The 18,852-nt window shown below is 39.5% G+C and overlaps 4 protein-coding genes across 8 annotated transcripts; 3 read left to right on the top strand and 1 right to left on the bottom strand.

Moving 5' to 3' along the window:
* Positions 1-566: 566 nt before the first annotated feature.
* On the top strand, positions 567-1,334 carry LOC6596195 (growth arrest and DNA damage-inducible proteins-interacting protein 1). The gene has a single exon (XM_002021088.2). It carries the CDS (start codon positions 587-589, stop codon positions 1,277-1,279), a length of 693 nt encoding a protein of 230 aa, XP_002021124.1. The 5' UTR covers positions 567-586; the 3' UTR covers positions 1,280-1,334.
* Positions 1,335-1,344: 10 nt separating this feature from the next.
* LOC6596196 lies at positions 1,345-7,237 on the bottom strand. Of its 2 annotated transcripts, XM_002021089.2 has the most exons (9): positions 3,573-3,887; positions 3,342-3,505; positions 3,088-3,273; positions 2,905-3,020; positions 2,755-2,848; positions 2,511-2,687; positions 2,154-2,446; positions 1,948-2,093; positions 1,355-1,874 (listed from the first exon to the last, which is right to left on the bottom strand). In XM_002021089.2, exons 1-9 carry the CDS (start codon positions 3,850-3,852, stop codon positions 1,567-1,569), a joined length of 1,764 nt encoding a protein of 587 aa, XP_002021125.1. In that variant the 5' UTR covers positions 3,853-3,887; the 3' UTR covers positions 1,355-1,566. The 2 variants fall into 2 exon arrangements, with proteins under 2 accessions (XP_026845503.1, XP_002021125.1); XM_026989702.1 differs by lacking the exons at positions 3,342-3,505; positions 3,573-3,887 and adding an exon at positions 7,062-7,237 and having other exon boundaries at positions 1,345-1,874.
* A 1,786-nt stretch (positions 7,238-9,023) lies between these two features.
* LOC6596197 (neuropeptides capa receptor) lies at positions 9,024-12,696 on the top strand. 4 transcript variants are annotated; one of them, XM_026989703.1, is made up of 11 exons: positions 9,024-9,481; positions 9,595-9,745; positions 9,823-9,913; positions 10,017-10,216; positions 10,273-10,446; positions 10,507-10,581; positions 10,651-10,795; positions 10,862-11,042; positions 11,375-11,476; positions 11,795-11,903; positions 11,954-12,696. In XM_026989703.1, the coding sequence occupies exons 1-10, from the start codon at positions 9,257-9,259 to the stop codon at positions 11,897-11,899; spliced, it is 1,449 nt and encodes a 482-aa protein (XP_026845504.1). In that variant the 5' UTR covers positions 9,024-9,256; the 3' UTR covers positions 11,900-11,903; positions 11,954-12,696. The 4 variants fall into 4 exon arrangements, with proteins under 4 accessions (XP_026845504.1, XP_002021126.1, XP_026845505.1 ...); XM_002021090.2 differs by having other exon boundaries at positions 11,962-12,695; XM_026989704.1 differs by lacking the exon at positions 11,954-12,696 and adding an exon at positions 11,657-11,738 and having other exon boundaries at positions 11,795-11,850.
* Positions 12,697-14,018: 1,322 nt separating this feature from the next.
* LOC6596198 (putative mediator of RNA polymerase II transcription subunit 26) lies at positions 14,019-15,816 on the top strand. The gene is made up of 3 exons (XM_026989832.1): positions 14,019-15,404; positions 15,498-15,693; positions 15,764-15,816. Exons 1-3 carry the CDS (start codon positions 14,115-14,117, stop codon positions 15,796-15,798), a joined length of 1,521 nt encoding a protein of 506 aa, XP_026845633.1. The 5' UTR covers positions 14,019-14,114; the 3' UTR covers positions 15,799-15,816.
* The last annotated feature ends 3,036 nt before the right edge of the window (positions 15,817-18,852 follow it).

Genomic DNA, 18,852 nt, shown 5'->3' with positions numbered 1-18,852 from the left:
TAGACCCGCGATCCACTGATTTGCTTTACAGATTTCACATGTCCAGCTGACAAGCCTTGCATAGTTCTACTTTTCTAAGTATTTTCTAAAATTTTGCAGTATTTTTACATTGTCACATGTAGAAATCGTGGGCCATTTCCCAGGCCACATCAAACTAACATTAGTGATCAGGATCGTACTCCTGATCGTTTGCCATCAAAATCTCAATTTTTTCATAAATGGCAAAAAGTGGATAACGAATGTTTTTCACACTGGCGCTTCCATGGGGCCTATATGAAAAACACGGGTGTCGCTTTTGACAATTACATAAAAATGTAGTTAATTAATTCATGTAATTAAACCTTATTTTATAAACAATATAATAGAGATGAGAAATTAAATTTACCCAGTCTTGTAGGAAAGTGACTCATCAATCGGGTAAAATTATGTTAAAGTCGAGGAATATGTCAGTATATTTTCAAACTTTGAGGTATATTTCGGTATATTTTCTGAGACCGTATATCTTATCGATAAGTCCGCGGTCACACTTGTCAACACGCTCAACAAATAAAAATAAATAAAAATTTGTGAAAACAGATACCGCAATATGAATTTACGTAAAATAAACGTTGTGCAGAAACTTTCTGCATTTCCTTTACGTTTGCAATCTACAAGCACTGCGACTGCGGAGCTGCCGGCGGCGATCATAAATGAAAATGTGGAAGATAGCTCTGTGCACGCACGGAGACTCAATAAATCTGGCTTACAAGAACAGCATAAAAATATTGTAATGGGTGTTCCACCTTATCGGGATGCGCAGTCTTGGATACACTTGACCGAGAAATATCAGAGAAAAGTCTATGGCCTGTACGGTGCCAAGAGTAACGTAAATCCAAAGATTTGCTTTGATTCAAAGGCGGAGCAAGAAGTTATGCAACTGGACACTTTCTTTAAAGTACTGGAAAAGAGCCGCCTTGAGAAAGCAGAGAAAATCCAAAAGACTAATGACCGCGATGAAGACATAGCCAAGAAACTGGATAAGCTAGAGCAGTGGAAATCTGATTTGAATGCAAAGGTTGCAAAACGCGAGGCAGAAGCTGCTGCTGCGATAGCGCGAAAGGAGCGGTTGGTGGAGGAGGTTCGCAGGCATTTTGGATTCAAGGTGGATACTCGTGATGAACGATTTAAGGAAATGCTGGAGCAAAAGGAGAAGGAGGACAAGAAAAAGCAGAAGGAAGCTAAGCGTAAGGCGAAGGAGGAAAAAATGATGGCGAAACTCGTGGAGAAAACCTCATCCTAACTTAACTAAAAATATCGAGAAATAAATTAAACCATCATTAAGAGTTCAAGAAAAATGTACACTATTTCATTATTGTTTAGAAGGGCATGTTCTTGTCCTAGTCCTCCCATAGGAACGATTGGTTTCAAGCGTAGCTACAGCTGGAGCGATTGATCTGAACGAGCATCCAAAAAATCTGGACCCGAGGCTAGCCAAAACTTCGCTTTTGTTTAATTTGCACTTCGGATTTTAATATGTCAGCGTTCGGAAATCAAATTTTAGATATATATTATATAAAGTAAGTAAATTTATGTGTGTCGCAGGTGGATTGAACTTTTTGCAGGTAATATCGACATGTTGCTGCGACTAGTAGCAGGGGTTGCACGCCGGCTTCCAACACTTCCCCTTTTCTTCTTTATATCTATTATCAATTCGTTGCAGATTATACAAACTTCCACAAAACGAGAAATCTGAGGAGAATCAAGATCGTCCAGCATTTTTTGAGCCCTTATCAGTGCTTCCTTGGTCCGTTCAACCTTGTGGAGGGCTGCATTGGACTTAATAATGAGAAGAGTGCACAGAAACTTCCATAGCAAGTTATTACAGTTCTTAGTTTCTGGAAAATAATGAGTTTTTAAGTCACATATGGCTATAATTACAATATAAGTAATAGATAGTAATAGCCTTACCTTTCAATCCCTTTCTAGCTGCAAAGCAGCATTCGTCAAAGCGATTTGATTTCAGATGAGTGTAACCAATTTGATGAAATAGATAGCATTTCTCGACAGAGTATTTGGCAAACAGCATTCGTTTTTCCAACCGAGATATCAATTGTCTGAGAATTACGAATTTCTGCAGTAGTAGCGTGGATGTATTGTTGGGTAGAAACTCTTACCTCGATTTTGACATAGTCAGATCTGACAAATTTGACTCCTGATGAGTGGAGCGGTCTCCAAACACGAAATTTTGAACATCCCACGACTTTTCGGTGGGAAGGCGAAGTAATTTTAAAAGACCATTCTTGTCGGCATACAGACTCCTGCCGGGAGGGACTATACACTGTTCAGCAAATGCTAGCGCCAATGTGTTGTACACTTCGTTCATAAATTCAAACTTCCAAGGCATAATCCGATTAGTTTTTAACACAACGTAGTCTCCCATAACCTCCTCCACGTACTTTGAGAGTTTCTGAACACAGCAATAATGACATTCCTTAAGGACTCCCAAAAATTAGGAAAAAATAAAAACTCACCGCCACGTTACCGACGGCACGGAGATATCGAATACTCCTTAACACCGAACGCATATTACGACCTGTTTGGTACTGCATACGGAAAAGATAGTCCTCCCGAAATTTGTCCATCAGATTCTGGTTCGTGAATTTGTTGTATCGAAGATAGTACATGGGAGCACGTGCATGAAGCATTTTCTGAAATATTTATGTACATTTTTTTAATAATTCCAATTGCGATTGTTGAAGCACACATCGTACATACCAAAAACAATTTTAGTTCCTCGTATTTCTTTTTATTTAGAGCTCCCAAAAAATATTTCGAGTTTTGGCACTGTTCAAGAAGCAAAGTCGGGTTCCTGAAGAAAGTGGATATCATCAGATGATCAATTGTTTAGTTTTAACATGAAGTTACCTTAGCAATTTTTTCAAAAAAACCACGTCAATCCATGACTTGTCCATGTAAATTTGATTAAACACATTAAATGCCCGACTTCGTCTTGCGATTTCCAGTGGGGAAAGTAATTCGTCCTTTTAGGAATTAAGAGGGAATCATGTTAGGCGAACTAAAAAGAATGTACAGAAGATTTACACATACTTCGATTTCAAGGATACTTAACACATCGCATTTGTTTTGTTCTTTTAATAATTTCCACAGTGGCTTGTTCTGCACTTGATTTTGTGACTTCAGGTCGCTTTCCTTCACTTGGATCAACAGCTTTTCATTCGCAGATATAAAGTGTGTTAGCTCCACTCCACAACAGTCTTTTATATTTTCGTCAACCTAAAACCATTAATGAAACAGAATCCTTGGGAATTTGAGCGCACATGAACATTGAAGATAAATCATACCACAATAAGGCGTTGCTCAAATGCTTTAATTTTGTTTCCTTTGAATAGCCGGGTATTATCATGTAACTCCGCCTTGGCATTTTCAAACTGATTTAGTTCATAGAGAGCATCACAAATTTCCAAATTAATTGGAGCGTTTTGTATATTGAGTCGCTGCAAAATTCCTGTAAATCAGTAAACTATATATGTAGCATATTTTGCGGGCAACAAATTCTCAGAGAATGAACATACTTTTTGCTTCTGCACAGTCCTTTAGAGCGCCTTCAGTTTGGGCATTCTTCCGTTTAGTTTGGCTCCGGTGGTAAAGAGTCCCGTAATCCTCTGGTAGCATGGAGAGTGCCTTGTTGTAATAGTACATGGCCATGTTCTCCCTTCGGCGGCGAGAGTAGTACGAGCCCCAGTCCTTGTAGATGTCATGCTCTATTTCAGGACTCCAATCAATTTTCATCCATATTGGTATGGCATCTTCAATTCCTGCCGCCGGTATAGGACTCGGAACAATTGACGTCATTTTTTTGGTTTTATATTTTTTAAAAATTTATTTGTATTGTGTATTGTGTTTTTTAGTTATTTTGATGTGTGTGTGGAATGAGTACTTATAACATAATGATGGAAATCAATTTGAAAATTTGAAAGTTTGAATTAAACGTAAATTTCAAGGGTCCCATGACCTATCCTGGGATATTTTTTTTTTGCTTTCTGATGTATAAAAATCTTTTGCAAGAGTGTTGGGGCAACAAATCCTCCCAAACGGCTCGACAGATTTTTATTAAATTTGGTTTGTATATTTAGTGGGTATGCGAATAAGTTGTTAGCTATTTCTGACCTTCCTACCACCACCCACCATTTTATAATCGTGATTTTAGTATTTTTCTATGAACAATATCCCGTACAAAGTAAAAACATAATCGAGTTTGCTTTGATCTATTTGTGTGTGTATTGTTACGTGTTTTGTGACTGTAAAAGCTTGGCATCCCGATGTCGCAATTACGAATTGCGTTACGAAACCAACAAGGACAATTGCATGTGGCCAACAAGTACGTAGTGCATTTATGTATATCTGCTTCGTCTCGCATTCGAGTATGACCCAGGTATTGAATATTCCGCTCATCCAAAAGTGCTGATTGGTGCTATGGACAAAGACCATTGTCATGCGCTCAAACATGAGTCACCCGGTATGTGTTGTCTCAACAGAACTCATCGGCCATCGGCAGGGATCCAGGTTCAAACCTTATGCAAATGTGCTAATATGGGCGGTGAGGATCTCAATCGAGTAAATCCCGAACGCGCACTCGCCAATCTCATATATCGACAAGAGTCAGGCGCATATGAATATTGAATGAGCAAAACGAATTATTGAAATTCTTCAAATCAAAGATGCATATTGTCTCCGAAATCAAGTGCAACAACTGGCGTCAGATGTTGGATTGCAGAATGATAAAAATCAAAGATTTATGTTGTTCATGTTCTCCAGTGGGAAAAACCACCGAGCCTGCTTCCATATGTTGGCTAAGAACGGACTCACACTGAATTGCTCTTCGAAATGAATATTGATAATGTTATTGGCAGAACAAGGTTGAGCAGGTCAGCTAGTAAATAACAATATTTTGAGAAGGTTCCTGCCATCGGTCCACAGCGCACTCGTTACTCGAAGATTTTAGAACTATATTACTTTTGTGGTGGATTGGATGTGTGTGTGTAACATTCAGAAGGAAGCGTTTCCGACCTTAGAAAGTACAAATATTCCTGATCAGCATCAATATCCGAGTCATGTCAGCCATGTCTGTCTGTCCATGCGTCCGTCTTGTTCGAATCCTACTTCGCAGAGACCATAACAGCTATATCAGCCACAAAATTTGGCAGATTTCTGTGATATCATACATTATTTATTTCTACATTTTTAAATGCCCCCTCTACGAAAAGGTCAAAGATCTGTGGCTTCCAAAATCATTGAAAATTAGGATATTTCGAATAGCCACAAGGATCAAATCAATGTGCCAAAGTTACGAAACCCTTCCACGCGTTTACTCATTCTCTCTCTCTCTCTCTCTCTTCCTCTCACACTCTTTTTCGTGCAGTGTGTACCCTTTGCGGATGGTGTTCGTGAGAGAAATGAAAGAGAGAGACAGATGTAGCGGAATACAAAACACTACCGGAGAAATGGTAACAGATAAAATATTTTGACCTATTTTAATCAAATAGGTCATTAGGTGGAAAGAGAACAAACAAATTGCAAGAATTAATATTAGAACAAAACTAGCGGTCGTGGTTTTTCTCATTCTCTTTATGTTTTTTCTATCTCTCACAAGTGCTAACAAAATTGAGAAAAATCTCGGAGAGACATCCTCGTCACATTAACCAACAAATCAATTCGTTCGATTTACGAGCAGGGATACCAAAAGACAGAGAGAATGATAGAGCATGAGGCAGTCATCGGATCCGATACTAATTCCGGCACATAGGTTACTGAGTACAGGCTATAAAAGTAGAGCAGCGGCCTTTGCCGCGCCTCACAACATTCCCGCTCGTTTCGGCACTTTTTGGTTTGGTATTTTCAACAAAAAGAGATTCCAGTTGATCTTCAGTTCAAAGTTTGCAAGGTGTTCTTGGAGGGCTGACGCATACATAGTTTCCTCAACCGAACTTTCATCACTTTCCGCTTCGATTTAAATCGGATCCCCTAATTCGGGATTACAATGCTTAAAATAATGTCGTCATCCTTAAGAAACTGTGATGTAGTTGTAGCACTGTCATGTCCAATAGCACTTGAAGTTCTTTTATTTAATCTTAACCACAGCAAGTTTAAATTTTCATAAATGTTATTGAAGCATATAATAGCACATAATTGGAGTTTCCCTCTAAAAATTCGACGTACAAGATGCAGGGTCAATATTTTTATTCGGACCATAAAGAAATTCGACTTTTGGAAGTTCGAGTTACGGAAACAGAATTGGACGTGATTTGTTCCCTAAACGCTGTTGCCATCCGTTTTAGTTCAAAATGTAGACAAATGTAGAAAATTCAAGTTACAGTCGTTCGATTTAGGGAAGCTCAGCTATTTTTAATGTAGGTAATGTATCCAATTGACTGCTTGCGAAAAAAGATGTTGAAGGAGGTAGTATGTTTCCGCGTTGTTTCTCTATATTAAATTCTTTCTCGTTGCAGGCTATACAAACTTACACAAAACGAGAAATCTGAGGAGAATCAAGATCGTCCATCATTTTTTGAGCCCTTATCAGTGCTTCCTTGGTCCGTTCAACCTTGTGGAGGGCTGCATTGGACTTAATAATGAGAAGAGTGCACAGAAAATTGCATATCAAGTTATTACAGTTCATACATATGGCTATCATTACAATATAAGTAATGGATGAAGCCTTACCTTCCAAGCCCTTTCTAGCTGGAAAGCAGTGTTCATCAAAGCGATTTGATTTCAGATGAGTGTAACCAATTTGATGAAATAGATAGCATTTCATTAATGATGTCACCTCAGACATTTTTTCAATAAAACCACGTCAATCCATGACTTGTTCTGAACTTTATTTCGTGACTCTGGGTCGCTTTCCTTCACTTGGACCAACAGCTTTTCATTCGCAGATATAAACAGTGTTAGCTCTTCTCCACAACAGGTTTTGATATTATCGTCAACCTGAAGCCATTAATGAATCAGAATCAGAATCCTTGGGAATTTGAACGCTCATGCACATTGAAGATAAATCATACCACAATAAGGCGTTGCTCAAATGCTTTAATCTTGTCTCCTTTGAATAGCCGGCTATTATCGTGTAATTCCTCCTTGCCATTTTCAAACTGATTTAGTTCATAGAGAGCATCACGAATCTCCAAGTTAATTGGAACGTAATCAGTAAACCAGTAAATCATTTTATGCGGCCAAAACATTCTCAGAGCATAAACATCCTTTTTTATATTTTTTGTTGTGTGATGAATGAGGGCTTAGAAAATGCTTAGAAAATATATTAAATGCTACACTCTTTGTATATTCTAAGCGGCCACCACCGTCACCTGCCAATAGGACGACAGAAACGTGACACATGCACATTTGTACATACATATCTGTCCGCTTTATATCAAGTTATGTAGAATTATAACTAACAGAATTAAAAGAGAGTTGGAAACTTCAGCTCTAATTGGCTTTTCAATGCCGCGTTCATTAAGAACTTTACAGTCTCTTTGAATCATCGGAACGATGTGATGTGACACACAGATGTGCGTAGTTGTTGCTTTAGCAAAGAGCCAATTCTTTCCTAGGTATTCCTAATTCTCTCTTTTGCCGACGAAGCAAGCGTGCATGCACAAAGTTGGAGTATTAGGAAGGAGTTCATTGTTCGAGAGCTGCAATTATTTATGAATTTAGTTCTCAAATAAATCTGAAATCCCCAAGCTCGTAACAGAAAGAGTCGGATTTTAACGCCTGCGCACTTATTTATCTCTAAAATTCGTGCCGTTTTAGTTGTCTTGTTGGTCAAGTTCTTTTAGTCCTCCTGATATGCCAGCAGTTATGTTGCACCTCTTGTGGGCTGTGCATCATGTGAGCAAACTGTTCAAATGAAGAATAACATGTACATATATGTATATCTGATGGACTAATTACGAGGTTGTGACAGTGCAAAGCCTTAAGATTGTGGTTTTCTAAATACGCTTTTAAACATGTAAAGAAATAACTATGATAAACACGAGTATGGAAATGTGTGTGTATAAAATGAAGAATATAAATAATTCGCAACAGCAATCTAGACCAGGTAGGACTTGACGTTTCTAGCCCATCGTTTCGAAACCAGTTTGGAATATTTTTTGATATTTTTTGAAGTTAATATGCTAATTTTTTTAAGATTTGCTGGATGTCGGATCCTTATTATATAGTTGTCTGACGGCTAACTACTTAGTATATACTCTAGTTATCCGGTTCAGTTCAGAGTAATATTGGCTAATCATACGAGGATAGAGGTGCAAATTATTTTCGGGAATTCAAATCCCCAAACCATCGAGCCCTAAGATCTATTTTAAAGTTTCTCTCGGGGAAAAGTATCGGTTAGGACAGATGTGTGTCATGAAGCGACAGATCCAGGACATACATATGCTCACGTTGAGAGCTAGTCTCAGCCAAACCGCACAGAAGGAGCGAAGCGTGAAAATATTTATGGTTTCATTAGGGTGCATTAGCCATGTGTTCATAATTACTCAACTTGTGCGCTGTTGCCTGTTACCTAAGTAATGGTTGCCGGTGTGCGGTTCTTCTTCGTATGCATAATCATGTGCAAATGTATGGCCATCTAGGAACTCTCTTGCTACACCCCCCAAAAACAGTTAGTTAGACATTAGTTGTCATAGGAACTATTGGTGTCTCGGAAAAAATTTGAATAAATCGAACGATAGAGGTTTGACAGAGTTTTTAAAGCTTGAGTATGGACTAATTATAACTACGAAACGCTGTGTGATCATTTCCTCTTTTTAAATCTATTGTTTTTACTTAAATGCCCATTGTCTTCTAAATTATTTACTTAAATTTTATTGTTTTTGACGTAAATATAAAATATTACTCATTCTGCGGCATGAACGCGACTTCATATCTTTTTAATTTAGAATAAACACATCTACATTTATAACATCTATATAGTAGAACAGGCACACGCGTACATACATACGTAAAATGTATCTACAGATTAGCCAAAACCATGCCTTCTTATCTTTCTATCGCTTGACGGCGCACAGTAATCTGAAGGCACCTAAAAGATACAGTGGCAGTTTCATTACGATAACGAATAGGCGGATCGGATCTCTCTCTAAAAAATTCGCCATATGTGCTTTTACCCTATTAAACTCATTTCAACAGCATCCGCTCTTGAATACGGTTAGGACAGAGTGAAAACCGAGAAAGCCGTGATTTAATTCCTAGCAAAATGGATTGGGCAACGGAGTATCCGTTTCCGGAGGCCAACAGCAGTATGGTGTTCAATAAGAGTATTGACAATATAAACCAGATACTCGCGACCAGCTTTAACATGGCTCCAGAACATGCCCTAGAAGCAGAGGAGTACGGCTGCTTCACCGCTAACTGCTCACCCTCTGAATACGTGGAGTTTGTTCTGGGTCCACAGACGCTACCACTCTACAAGGCGATTTTGGTAAGTCCCTCCTACCTCCTACCTCCATTCGATTGAGGACTCTTTTAGTGACACTAAAGTTTATTTGAAAACTAACAAAAATGGGTTACTTTTCCTTTAATACAAAATTTCAGATTACCATTATATTCGGTGCTGTTTTTATAACTGGTGTCATAGGAAATCTTCTTGTGTGCATAGTGATAATACGGCATTCCACAATGCACACGGCGACTAATTACTACCTCTTCAGTCTCGCCGTTTCTGATCTGCTCTACTTACTCTTCGGTTAGTTGATTCCCGTAACATATGCTATTTCTCCTTTCATAATCACCAATCATTTCGACTTACATCAATACATTCAGGACTACCCGCTGAAGTATTTCTGTACTGGCACCAGTATCCGTTTCTGTTTGGATTGACCTTCTGCAAGATACGAGCATTCATATCTGAGGCGTAAGTATAGTACATAGACTCATTATCCGGCTGGCAAAAGTTTGTTGCACAGTTCTAATGAGCACAGTCATAACCACAGGCCCATACATATTACACATTTCAGATGCACCTATGTGTCGGTGTTTACGATCGTTGCCTTTTCCATGGAGCGCTTTTTGGCCATCTGCTATCCGTTGTACCTGTATGCAATGGTTGGCTTCAAGCGTGCCATGCGGATCATAACTGCGCTGTGGATTATAAGTTTTCTAAGCGCCATACCGTTTGGTTTACTCACTGACATTCAGTATCTCATTTATCCGCTAGGTATGTGCAAATTCTGCATCTGGAGATCAGGTCAGATAATTGCTCTCAATTTACAGATAATGCACCCATAGCGGAGTCTGCTTTCTGTTCAATGTCTCCTGAGGTTCCGAATATCCTACCCATATTCGAGCTATCGTTTTGTGTGTTCTTTGTGATTCCCATGATCATTATAATTTTGCTATACGGGCGCATGGGAGCCAAGATTCGCTCAAGAGCCACACTTAAATTGGGTGAGTACTATACGAAATATCGATACTGCTGTAAATCTGACACGATACCTTTGGTTCTAGGTGTTCGCCATGGGACCATTAATCAAGAGGCAAGGAACTCGCAAAAGAAAAAAAAGACAGTCATACGAATGTTGGGTGAGATGTTATTGATTTTGAAAAATGTTATAAGTCACATACCAATATTGACAATTTCGATTCAAATAGCCGCTGTTGTCGTCACATTTTTTGTTTGCTGGTTTCCGTTTCACATTCAAAGACTTTGGTACTTGTACGCCAAGAATATCGAAAACTTTCAAGATATAAACGAATGGCTCTTTTCTATCGCTGGATTCGCATACTACGTGTCATGGTAAATAGGTCACAAATAATAAAGAGTTCATAAGCTAGTCACTATAATGACGGCACTTGTTCTTAGCACCATCAATCCAATCGTATACAGTGTGATGTCACGTCGCTATCGGGTGGCATTCAAGGAATTACTCTGTGGCAAGCCTGTGGGAGCCTACTACAACAGTGGATTCGCACGGGATTGCTCGAGCTTTCGAGAGCCCACAACGGCAACAACTAACAAAAGAGGCTACGACCGTGTCCAATCTGTAAGTACCAGTATTTAGACGATATTTCTGAGCCATACTGAAGTATATACTCCGTAGAAGGGGAGATAGGGGGCTGAAACACTAAAAACTAAAAAACACTAGATAAAGTCTATTGAGATTGAGTACTAAGAGTTTAAGCCGCTTTAGGCCTTCCAGTCCCATCCCTTTTTCGACCATTCGGTCCTTTGGCAGGAAGATCTCATAGAGTGCTGATCAGAATTGATTACCAATGCCAAATATTGGCTTAGATTGGATTAGAGCTGATGACAACTAATTATAAAGATTGCCACAACGCCTTTTACATATATTTATACAATTAACTTATTTTTTAGGTTCACGTTCGATCTAGCCATTATGATAACGCTAACGAAACAGCTTCTATGTCTTCGAACAGAGTGCTAATCAAGAAAACATATAGCCTTCCTCTACCAAAGGTAAATATACAAACAAAAATCTTAAGTTTGATAACGTGCCTAATACGTTATCTTTTTTTTCTTTGAACATTGTCTTTCTTTTTTATCTGTTTGCTTTCTTTTATCTCTTTTTTGGGTTTGTTGATCACTTTACGATTTATAATAATTCATAACTATAACCATACATGGTGGTATCTTTAGCAGTAAATTGAAACACTTTATGATATATCCCCTGCCAAAGGATTGATCGAATGTAGACTTTCTTTTTTGCCTGCAGAATCTTGTATTTTAATGATCCTACTAACTGTTTGTGCATTTACTAATAATTTATATTTTTAGAATGCAGACTCCACATTAATAAGCAGAACAGATATTGTGATTGTACTGGAAAATAGTGCAAGTGCCCGAACGGATGGCGAAGATTCAAAGGAAACTTGCATTTAAACATGTAAGACTTTAAGATTACAATGGAAAATTTTGAGTGTCCTTCCAATATAGTTTTTTAGATCTAACGAACTGGGAAAACAACCTTCACATGATTTCTATATGGATTATGCGCCAAATACTGGGAATCTTCTCAGTTATCGTTTGCACATAGGATCTCCCTCCTATGTAATTTTTTTCTATTAATAAGCAAATATATTAGGACATAAACGATCTTTTAGAATACATAATTTATTTAATTATAGGGTAATTGATTTTACGATTACGATAATACTCTGACTGCACTTTATAAACCCAATGCACGCTCACTCCTTAATCATTTCTTATTCATAGGATAAGGAATTAGGGATTAGGAATTTTTAAGGCAAATACCAATGTATATATAAATATAATTCTAAAGCATAAATATAATAATTATTATTACAGACAGAATGAAAACGGAAACTTCCTAGTTACAAAACTCTCGTGAGTAGCGTAGAGAAAGACCAACATCGTGTGCTTACGATCGAGATAAACCTTTCGTTGGCTTTTAAGATGCAGATAATTATAATATTTCAAAGACCGAAACTAACTGGCTTTTTATCAATGAACACATTAACGATTTACAGTTTCTAAGATGTTTTGCATGACAATGATAGAAACCAGCATTTCTTTATATCTTGTTCTCCTAAAAGAAACCAATGCCAAATTGCCAAACCAAAACGAAAGTTGTACCATTATAATCTATAATTATAGTTCATTTTCATTTTCATTATCTTACGCTTGAAGAATGCATAAATTATCGAAATTATAATAAAGGAAATGAACAACTTTTCGACTCCGAAGTGAGTACAAATATTCGCTGATTAGCTAAAACCTGTACTCGTTCGCTTTAATACAAATGAATAACCTTTGATATGTGTATGAATGCAGGTCTGTATGTTACTTTCTCCAACAAGACGAACAATTACCAAACAATGAATAATATTTACCGCATATTCATATACATATTACTGAAGCTCGGGTCTCATAGCACATAAGCATTACGTTCAACAAATATACAAACGTACAATAAGTTATTACTGCTAGAACCAAGTCCAAGATAGAGTCTTGCTGGTTGGGTAGATACGTAATACGTATCTCTATAAGTATGGCATTATGATAGCCAAAGAGGCCCCATCCATACTTTTCAGTGATCAATTTTCGCAGACGAGGGTATTAAGAGCTTCGGCTCCAGCGGTTGCATTTCCTAATTGATTTTGCATCGACGCCACTGTGCCACACTTTCAAATGGAAGCATTTTTGTCTCAGTGTGCAAGCTGGCGACGAACAAGCCGCATTGCCCCAGTGGTAACGATGGCAAACAGGTTTGGAGCTACACATGGACTGGTTCAGAAATGTTCCACTTGTAAACTTAGTTGCCTCCGAGTCCGAGCCACAGCCAGCGACGACCGCGACACCATCAAAGCCGAAGAAGAAAGTGAGATGATTGGATCGCAAGATTGGATTTATTGACTTTTTTTTATTTTGTGATATTGTGATCGACTAGCGGTTCTTTAAATAACGAACGGTTAACTAAGTATTGAGACCTAGGTTTAGGCAAAAGCTGCATCGCATCGCGCATTCGGCTTAGACGGCGGTGCTAAGATAACAAAGAAAGTGAGATCAACTTGTTTGGATAGAGCTAAAGATGCTTGTCCGAAAGTTTCCTGTCTGTTTCTGTTTCTGTGTGTGTGTGTGTGCGTGTGTGTATACGAGTAAAATTTGAAAGAAATTCCGCTTTTTACTTTCGGAAAAGATCTCGAAGCAGCTGCGGAACTGAGAAATGTCAAATATCAATAGACCGTCGTGGAATCAAGTCGCGTAGCAACGAACCAGCTCTGTTTTTTTTTGAGTAATTTCCCCCAAAGCCCCGAAAATGTCGCAAGGCGTAATTAAAATACTGAACAATCTTCTAACGATACTCATTGTGAGTGCCTGCGTGTTCTCGCGAGTGCAGTGCAACAACAGCGGCAAAGAGTTTACGAGTGACGCTGATCTTCTGCGCAACGCACGGCTGTTCGAGTTCTTGGGCGAATCCAAGCACTTTGCCCACACTCGCAGCAGGCCTCCAGGACCCAATGTATTTCCACTGCATCGCGTGAATGCACGCTCGGACGGCCCTGCTCCTCCACAAAACAAATATCCAGCCAAATACACCTTGAGATCTCCCCTACCACCAGGAGGACCGCACTTGATGGGCTTGGAGCAGAATGGGAACTTTCCGTTCATCGAGAACAACCCACAGCACAGGGGATATCATTATGATAACAGCAAGCCCGTGAGATTTGCCCACTTCAAGGATGCTGTGCTCGATGTGGGCAAGAACCAATTCGTTCGACCAGAAGGTATTCTCCAGTATCCCTCCGAGCAGTACATACAGAACTTTAAGGCCTCCCACCGGTTCAATGGAAATGTGAATGTATTACAAAAGAACCCAGGCCCAGCATACACGCCGATCCAGCAGCATGAGATTCCCGTACAGTCCGCCCAGTACTTGCACTATCCGAAGCCCTACGCCCCACCCGAAAACTACGGTCCGGTGCAATCGAAACAGGCCGTCATGAAAAAAGCGCAATTTCCGCAGGAGCACAGCAGCTACTCGGTGTACGAAGAGTCGGAACATTTTCCGAAACAAGGCATTCCCCAAAACCAAGGCAATTTCCGCCAGCCAGTTGCACCGAAAATAGATTCTAAGGAGGCCCAGGATTACCTGCACTTCATGGGCACCAATGAGTACTTCCTGCCCAAACGCGATCCTGACTATAAGAAATTGGACGCTGAGCACGACGGCATCTCCATCCAGCATCCCCATCAATATCCACTACTTCAGCAACAGCAGCAGCAGCAACTGCAGCAACAGCAACTGCAGCAACAGCAACAGCAGCAGCAGCAACAGCAGCAGCAGCAACAGCAGCAGCAGCAACAGCAACAGCAGCAACAGCTACAGCCGCAGAGCCATTATCCGGTAAATGGGGGCGGTCAAAATCAACATCTTGCCACAGACAATAGTCTCTCATCCAGCTATAACGAGCCCATCCAAGTGTCGGATCTGTTTTATAACCAAGATCCCGCTCCACCAAATGTGGCTGTTGTTCGCGGCAGCTACCAAGCCGGTCAGGATGTGTTTGTGGTCAAGTCTGACGGAAACAAGGCTGTCAAGCATGTGGTTCTAACTCCAATGGCAGCCCAAACCACGACACCAGCCCCACCCTCAACGCCAAGGAACCAAAATCTCCAAAAGAGCCACAAAGGCTTTACCCAAGAACCCCTTCGGTTTGAATTTACCGAGCAAGATGCTATTCGAGGACATATAAGCTACACCCAATCTCCGCAAGGGCACAAGTACACCTACGAAACAGTCTATTCGACACCGCACCAAACCAACCTGGTCCAAGCTCCGGCTCCAATCGCCGAGGTCTCCAAGCCAATCAAGGAATACAGTGACGATGTAGAAGACAGCGCCGACACCGAAAATTCGAAACAGGTAGGAAGAACGTCCAAGACAGGATTCGACTAGCCCATAAACCGTTCGAACTGTGTTTTCTTATAATGTTGATCTTATACTTTTCAGCAACAGCAACAAAGCGAACAATCGCAAATCCAAACTGCAGGTGTTGCGAATTCGCAGGACGATTCAAAGGCTACAGAAAGCTACTGTGAAAATATATGCGCAAATGTCTACGATGAAAACGACGAGATAGTTTGTGGATCCGACGGATACATGTATACGGGAGAAACTCAATTAGAGTGCTATTCGTCCTGCCTTAATATAAGTAAGTGAATACCTCGAAGGTCTTGAAATTAGCTTCTGTGCATTATTGAAACTATTTTATTTCGTTTCAGGTATAACTATCAAAAGTAAAGGATCTTGCACATGAACCCTTCCTACGTTTGCCTTAATGATACTTAGAATAGCGAATACATTTTTTTTTAAATAATTTATTTATATTATTTATTGTTAGCCTAATTGTATTTATAATCACAGCCTCAACTATATACATGAACAATATTGCTAATGTCTAAGGTTTTTAAAAAGGTAGATATATTGAAACTGATTTTATTGTAGAACTTTGACTCTTGCTACATTAAATAAATATTTAATAGTGATATAATTGTCAATCTTTTCAATCATGAATTATTTATTAGCAGACTGGAATGATGACCAAATAATAATTATAATATTCTATAGGGTGTACACTTTTTTGTAATCTTGCCACGATTTGTCCCCATTAAAACTGCTTTCGGATGCTGATTGAACATTGGGATCGCGAAAGATGGTCTTGCTTCGCACGAATGGATGAGAATTTTGCTCTGGCAAGACTCGATTGCGAGTAGTATACCAAGTTCAAACGGCGAGTCTTGTCCCGATCAGCCGAGCGTACTTTAAGAAATCCCTTGATATAGGATGAGGCCTCGGTATTTAGCCTGCGCTTGATGATTGAGTTCTTGGAATGATTGCTTTGAATGGTTGAATGTACATATGTACATATCAGGCACCGTGGGTAGTTTCTATCAGCCAGTTTTGCTAGCTTTATTGTAGCCATATTGTTATTGTAATTTGTACCAGTACTGATGAAAAAATGAGTGACGTCATGTTAGCTTTGCGGCCGGTTACAGAGGCATGTTAATTAAGCAGAAAGCTAACAGCTAACAGAGATAGAACAAATTCCCTCGTTTAGTAACAGCGGCATGTTAATTAAGCAGCGAGCTAACAGCGAACAGAGATAACACAAATTCTCCCGTTTCTTTACAGCGGCATGTTAATTAAGCAGCGAGCTAACAGCGAACAGAGATAAAACAAATTCTCCCGTTTCTTTACAGCGGCATGTTAATTAAGCAGCGAGCTAACAGCAAAAGATAAAGAGAGGGAGAGGCCTTGACCTACATTACTCTGTGATTCGGTCACAAACTTTCGCTCTCGTTCTTTGTGGGAGAGGATGACGAGCTTTGAGTCGCCCACGCTGCTCTGCTGTTCCCCTCTCACCACCCACTTTGACCCAATCAAGCTGCTGCAGCTCTAATCATAGATCTCGCGACGTGATCTACCCTACACATGCATACATATACGCTACGCTCTTACTCGGCCACTGACTTTCGCTCTCGTTCTTATCACTGAGATAGGGAGAGACACTACAAGCAGAGCTTTGAGTCGCCCACGCTGCTGCAGTTTTATCACAGCTTGCAGTTCCCCCGCCTCCCTCAATAGAGCGGTCAATTTAATAGTGCGTGCAGAGGCTCGCGCGCGTCTTAATGCAAGTCAAGTGAAAAGTGTAAGGCAAAGCGCGGCAAAAAGCTTATAAAAGTGCGAGTGAATAAAATGTACCACAAAAGTCGAAGGCAATAAAAGGCTAAATAGCCAAAAAGTGTTAAAGTGAGATCAAATGGAAGCGAGAAAGCAGATGAAGGCAGCAAGGAATAAGAGGCGATAAGCAGTGCAAGCAGGCTAAATGGGCAAAAAGTGAATGAAGGTGAGAGTGAAACAAAAATTACCCGCAAGAGCAATATAAAGAGCGGGAGGCAGTACAAGGCTAAATGGCTAAAATGTGAGTGAAAGTGTTAAAGTGAGATCAAAAGCAATCAGTACAAGGTAGCAGAAGTACTGTGGACAAGAAGTGCCAGGCTATATGGGAAAATGAGTAAAAGTGCGAATGGCGGAGCTTTGACTCGCCGCTGCTGCAGTGTTATCAATGCTTGCAGCCTCCCGTCCGATCACGCATTCAAGGCGTTTAATTTAATCGAAAGACGAATGGTGTGGTGTGAGCGCGCCTGAATGCATGTGAAAGATTGCCAAATAATAATATTCAACGCAACGATAGGAAACAACAAGTAAAATTCAACGCTTAACTTTTGAACTATGAGAACTGGTGAGTGTTTCTATTTTGGTTCACTTTGCGCAGTATTGTTTTTTTCTATTTCCAATTTTCTGTGATTATATTTTCTGTACTTATATTTTCTCTTTTCCCTCACTTTGCATTTTTTGGATTTGAGCATTGAATTTCTACTGGTGTGAATGTTTTATTTTTCAGTTAAAAAGCTAATAGTTAATCATAATAGGCTGGATCGGTCAAACCTCTCGGGTACCAACCCTGTTCTACGCAATTATAAAACATTATGGGAGGATCTATTAAGATTTATTTTTAAAAGTGGGTGACTTATTTATGAATATCGGGCTTTGGCACACTATGTATATAGGAAAATTTGAAAATTTTCACAATTTTAGGGCTAAGGGCGACAGGGGCAAGAAAGCGCGTTGGAGCTTTCCAGCAGGTGTACGTGTGACAGGCTAGAGCTTGGTTTTGGGTGTACTACTACTGCCACATAGGGTTCCATCCGTAGACACCCACTTTCTACCCATGTAGGGCTGGCTCTCAACGCCAGAAACACTTGTCTGTATTTGTTTATTCTAGAAAGAGTTTTGGAGTAGTTGGCTCGTATGATTGATTGGGTTACATCGGAGCTAATTCCTTTAGAAAAGGCTGCTACGCTTTCAGAGCGTAATCAGACCGCTGATTAAGCGTTTGTAAACGATTATTTTAAGATATTTATTTTTATTATTATTTTAAATTATAATATTATTTGTAATTTTAATAATCTTAATGGTAGAGTTGAAAGTAGTATATGCATATGTAGTATTTTTCTAAATTAAACAGCCAATCGACCCACAATTAACCACAAATGGTATCCGCTTGATACAGGCTTATCATATCCACTGGATCCTGGAGACATAGTATCCGCTGGATACTGGAATTGAAATGGAGGCCCCTCTATGCGATCCCTGTTTTTCCCTATTTAGCACTGTTTTATGCATGTTTTGAACAATTTTAATTCGATTTTATCAAAAGATTCTCAAATGAGACACTGCCTGTTTTTCAACGATTTTATCAAAAGATTCTCAAGTGAGACATTGCATGTTTTGGAAAATTTTAATTCGA

Source organism: Drosophila persimilis, unplaced genomic scaffold (genome assembly GCF_003286085.1).
Source record: "Drosophila persimilis strain 14011-0111.01,24,50 unplaced genomic scaffold, DperRS2 tig00000431-arrow-pilon, whole genome shotgun sequence".
NCBI classification, from domain to species: domain Eukaryota; kingdom Metazoa; phylum Arthropoda; class Insecta; order Diptera; family Drosophilidae; genus Drosophila; species Drosophila persimilis.
Note: the sequence above shows the minus strand (reverse complement) of the source record. Positions and strands in the feature narration are given on the sequence as shown.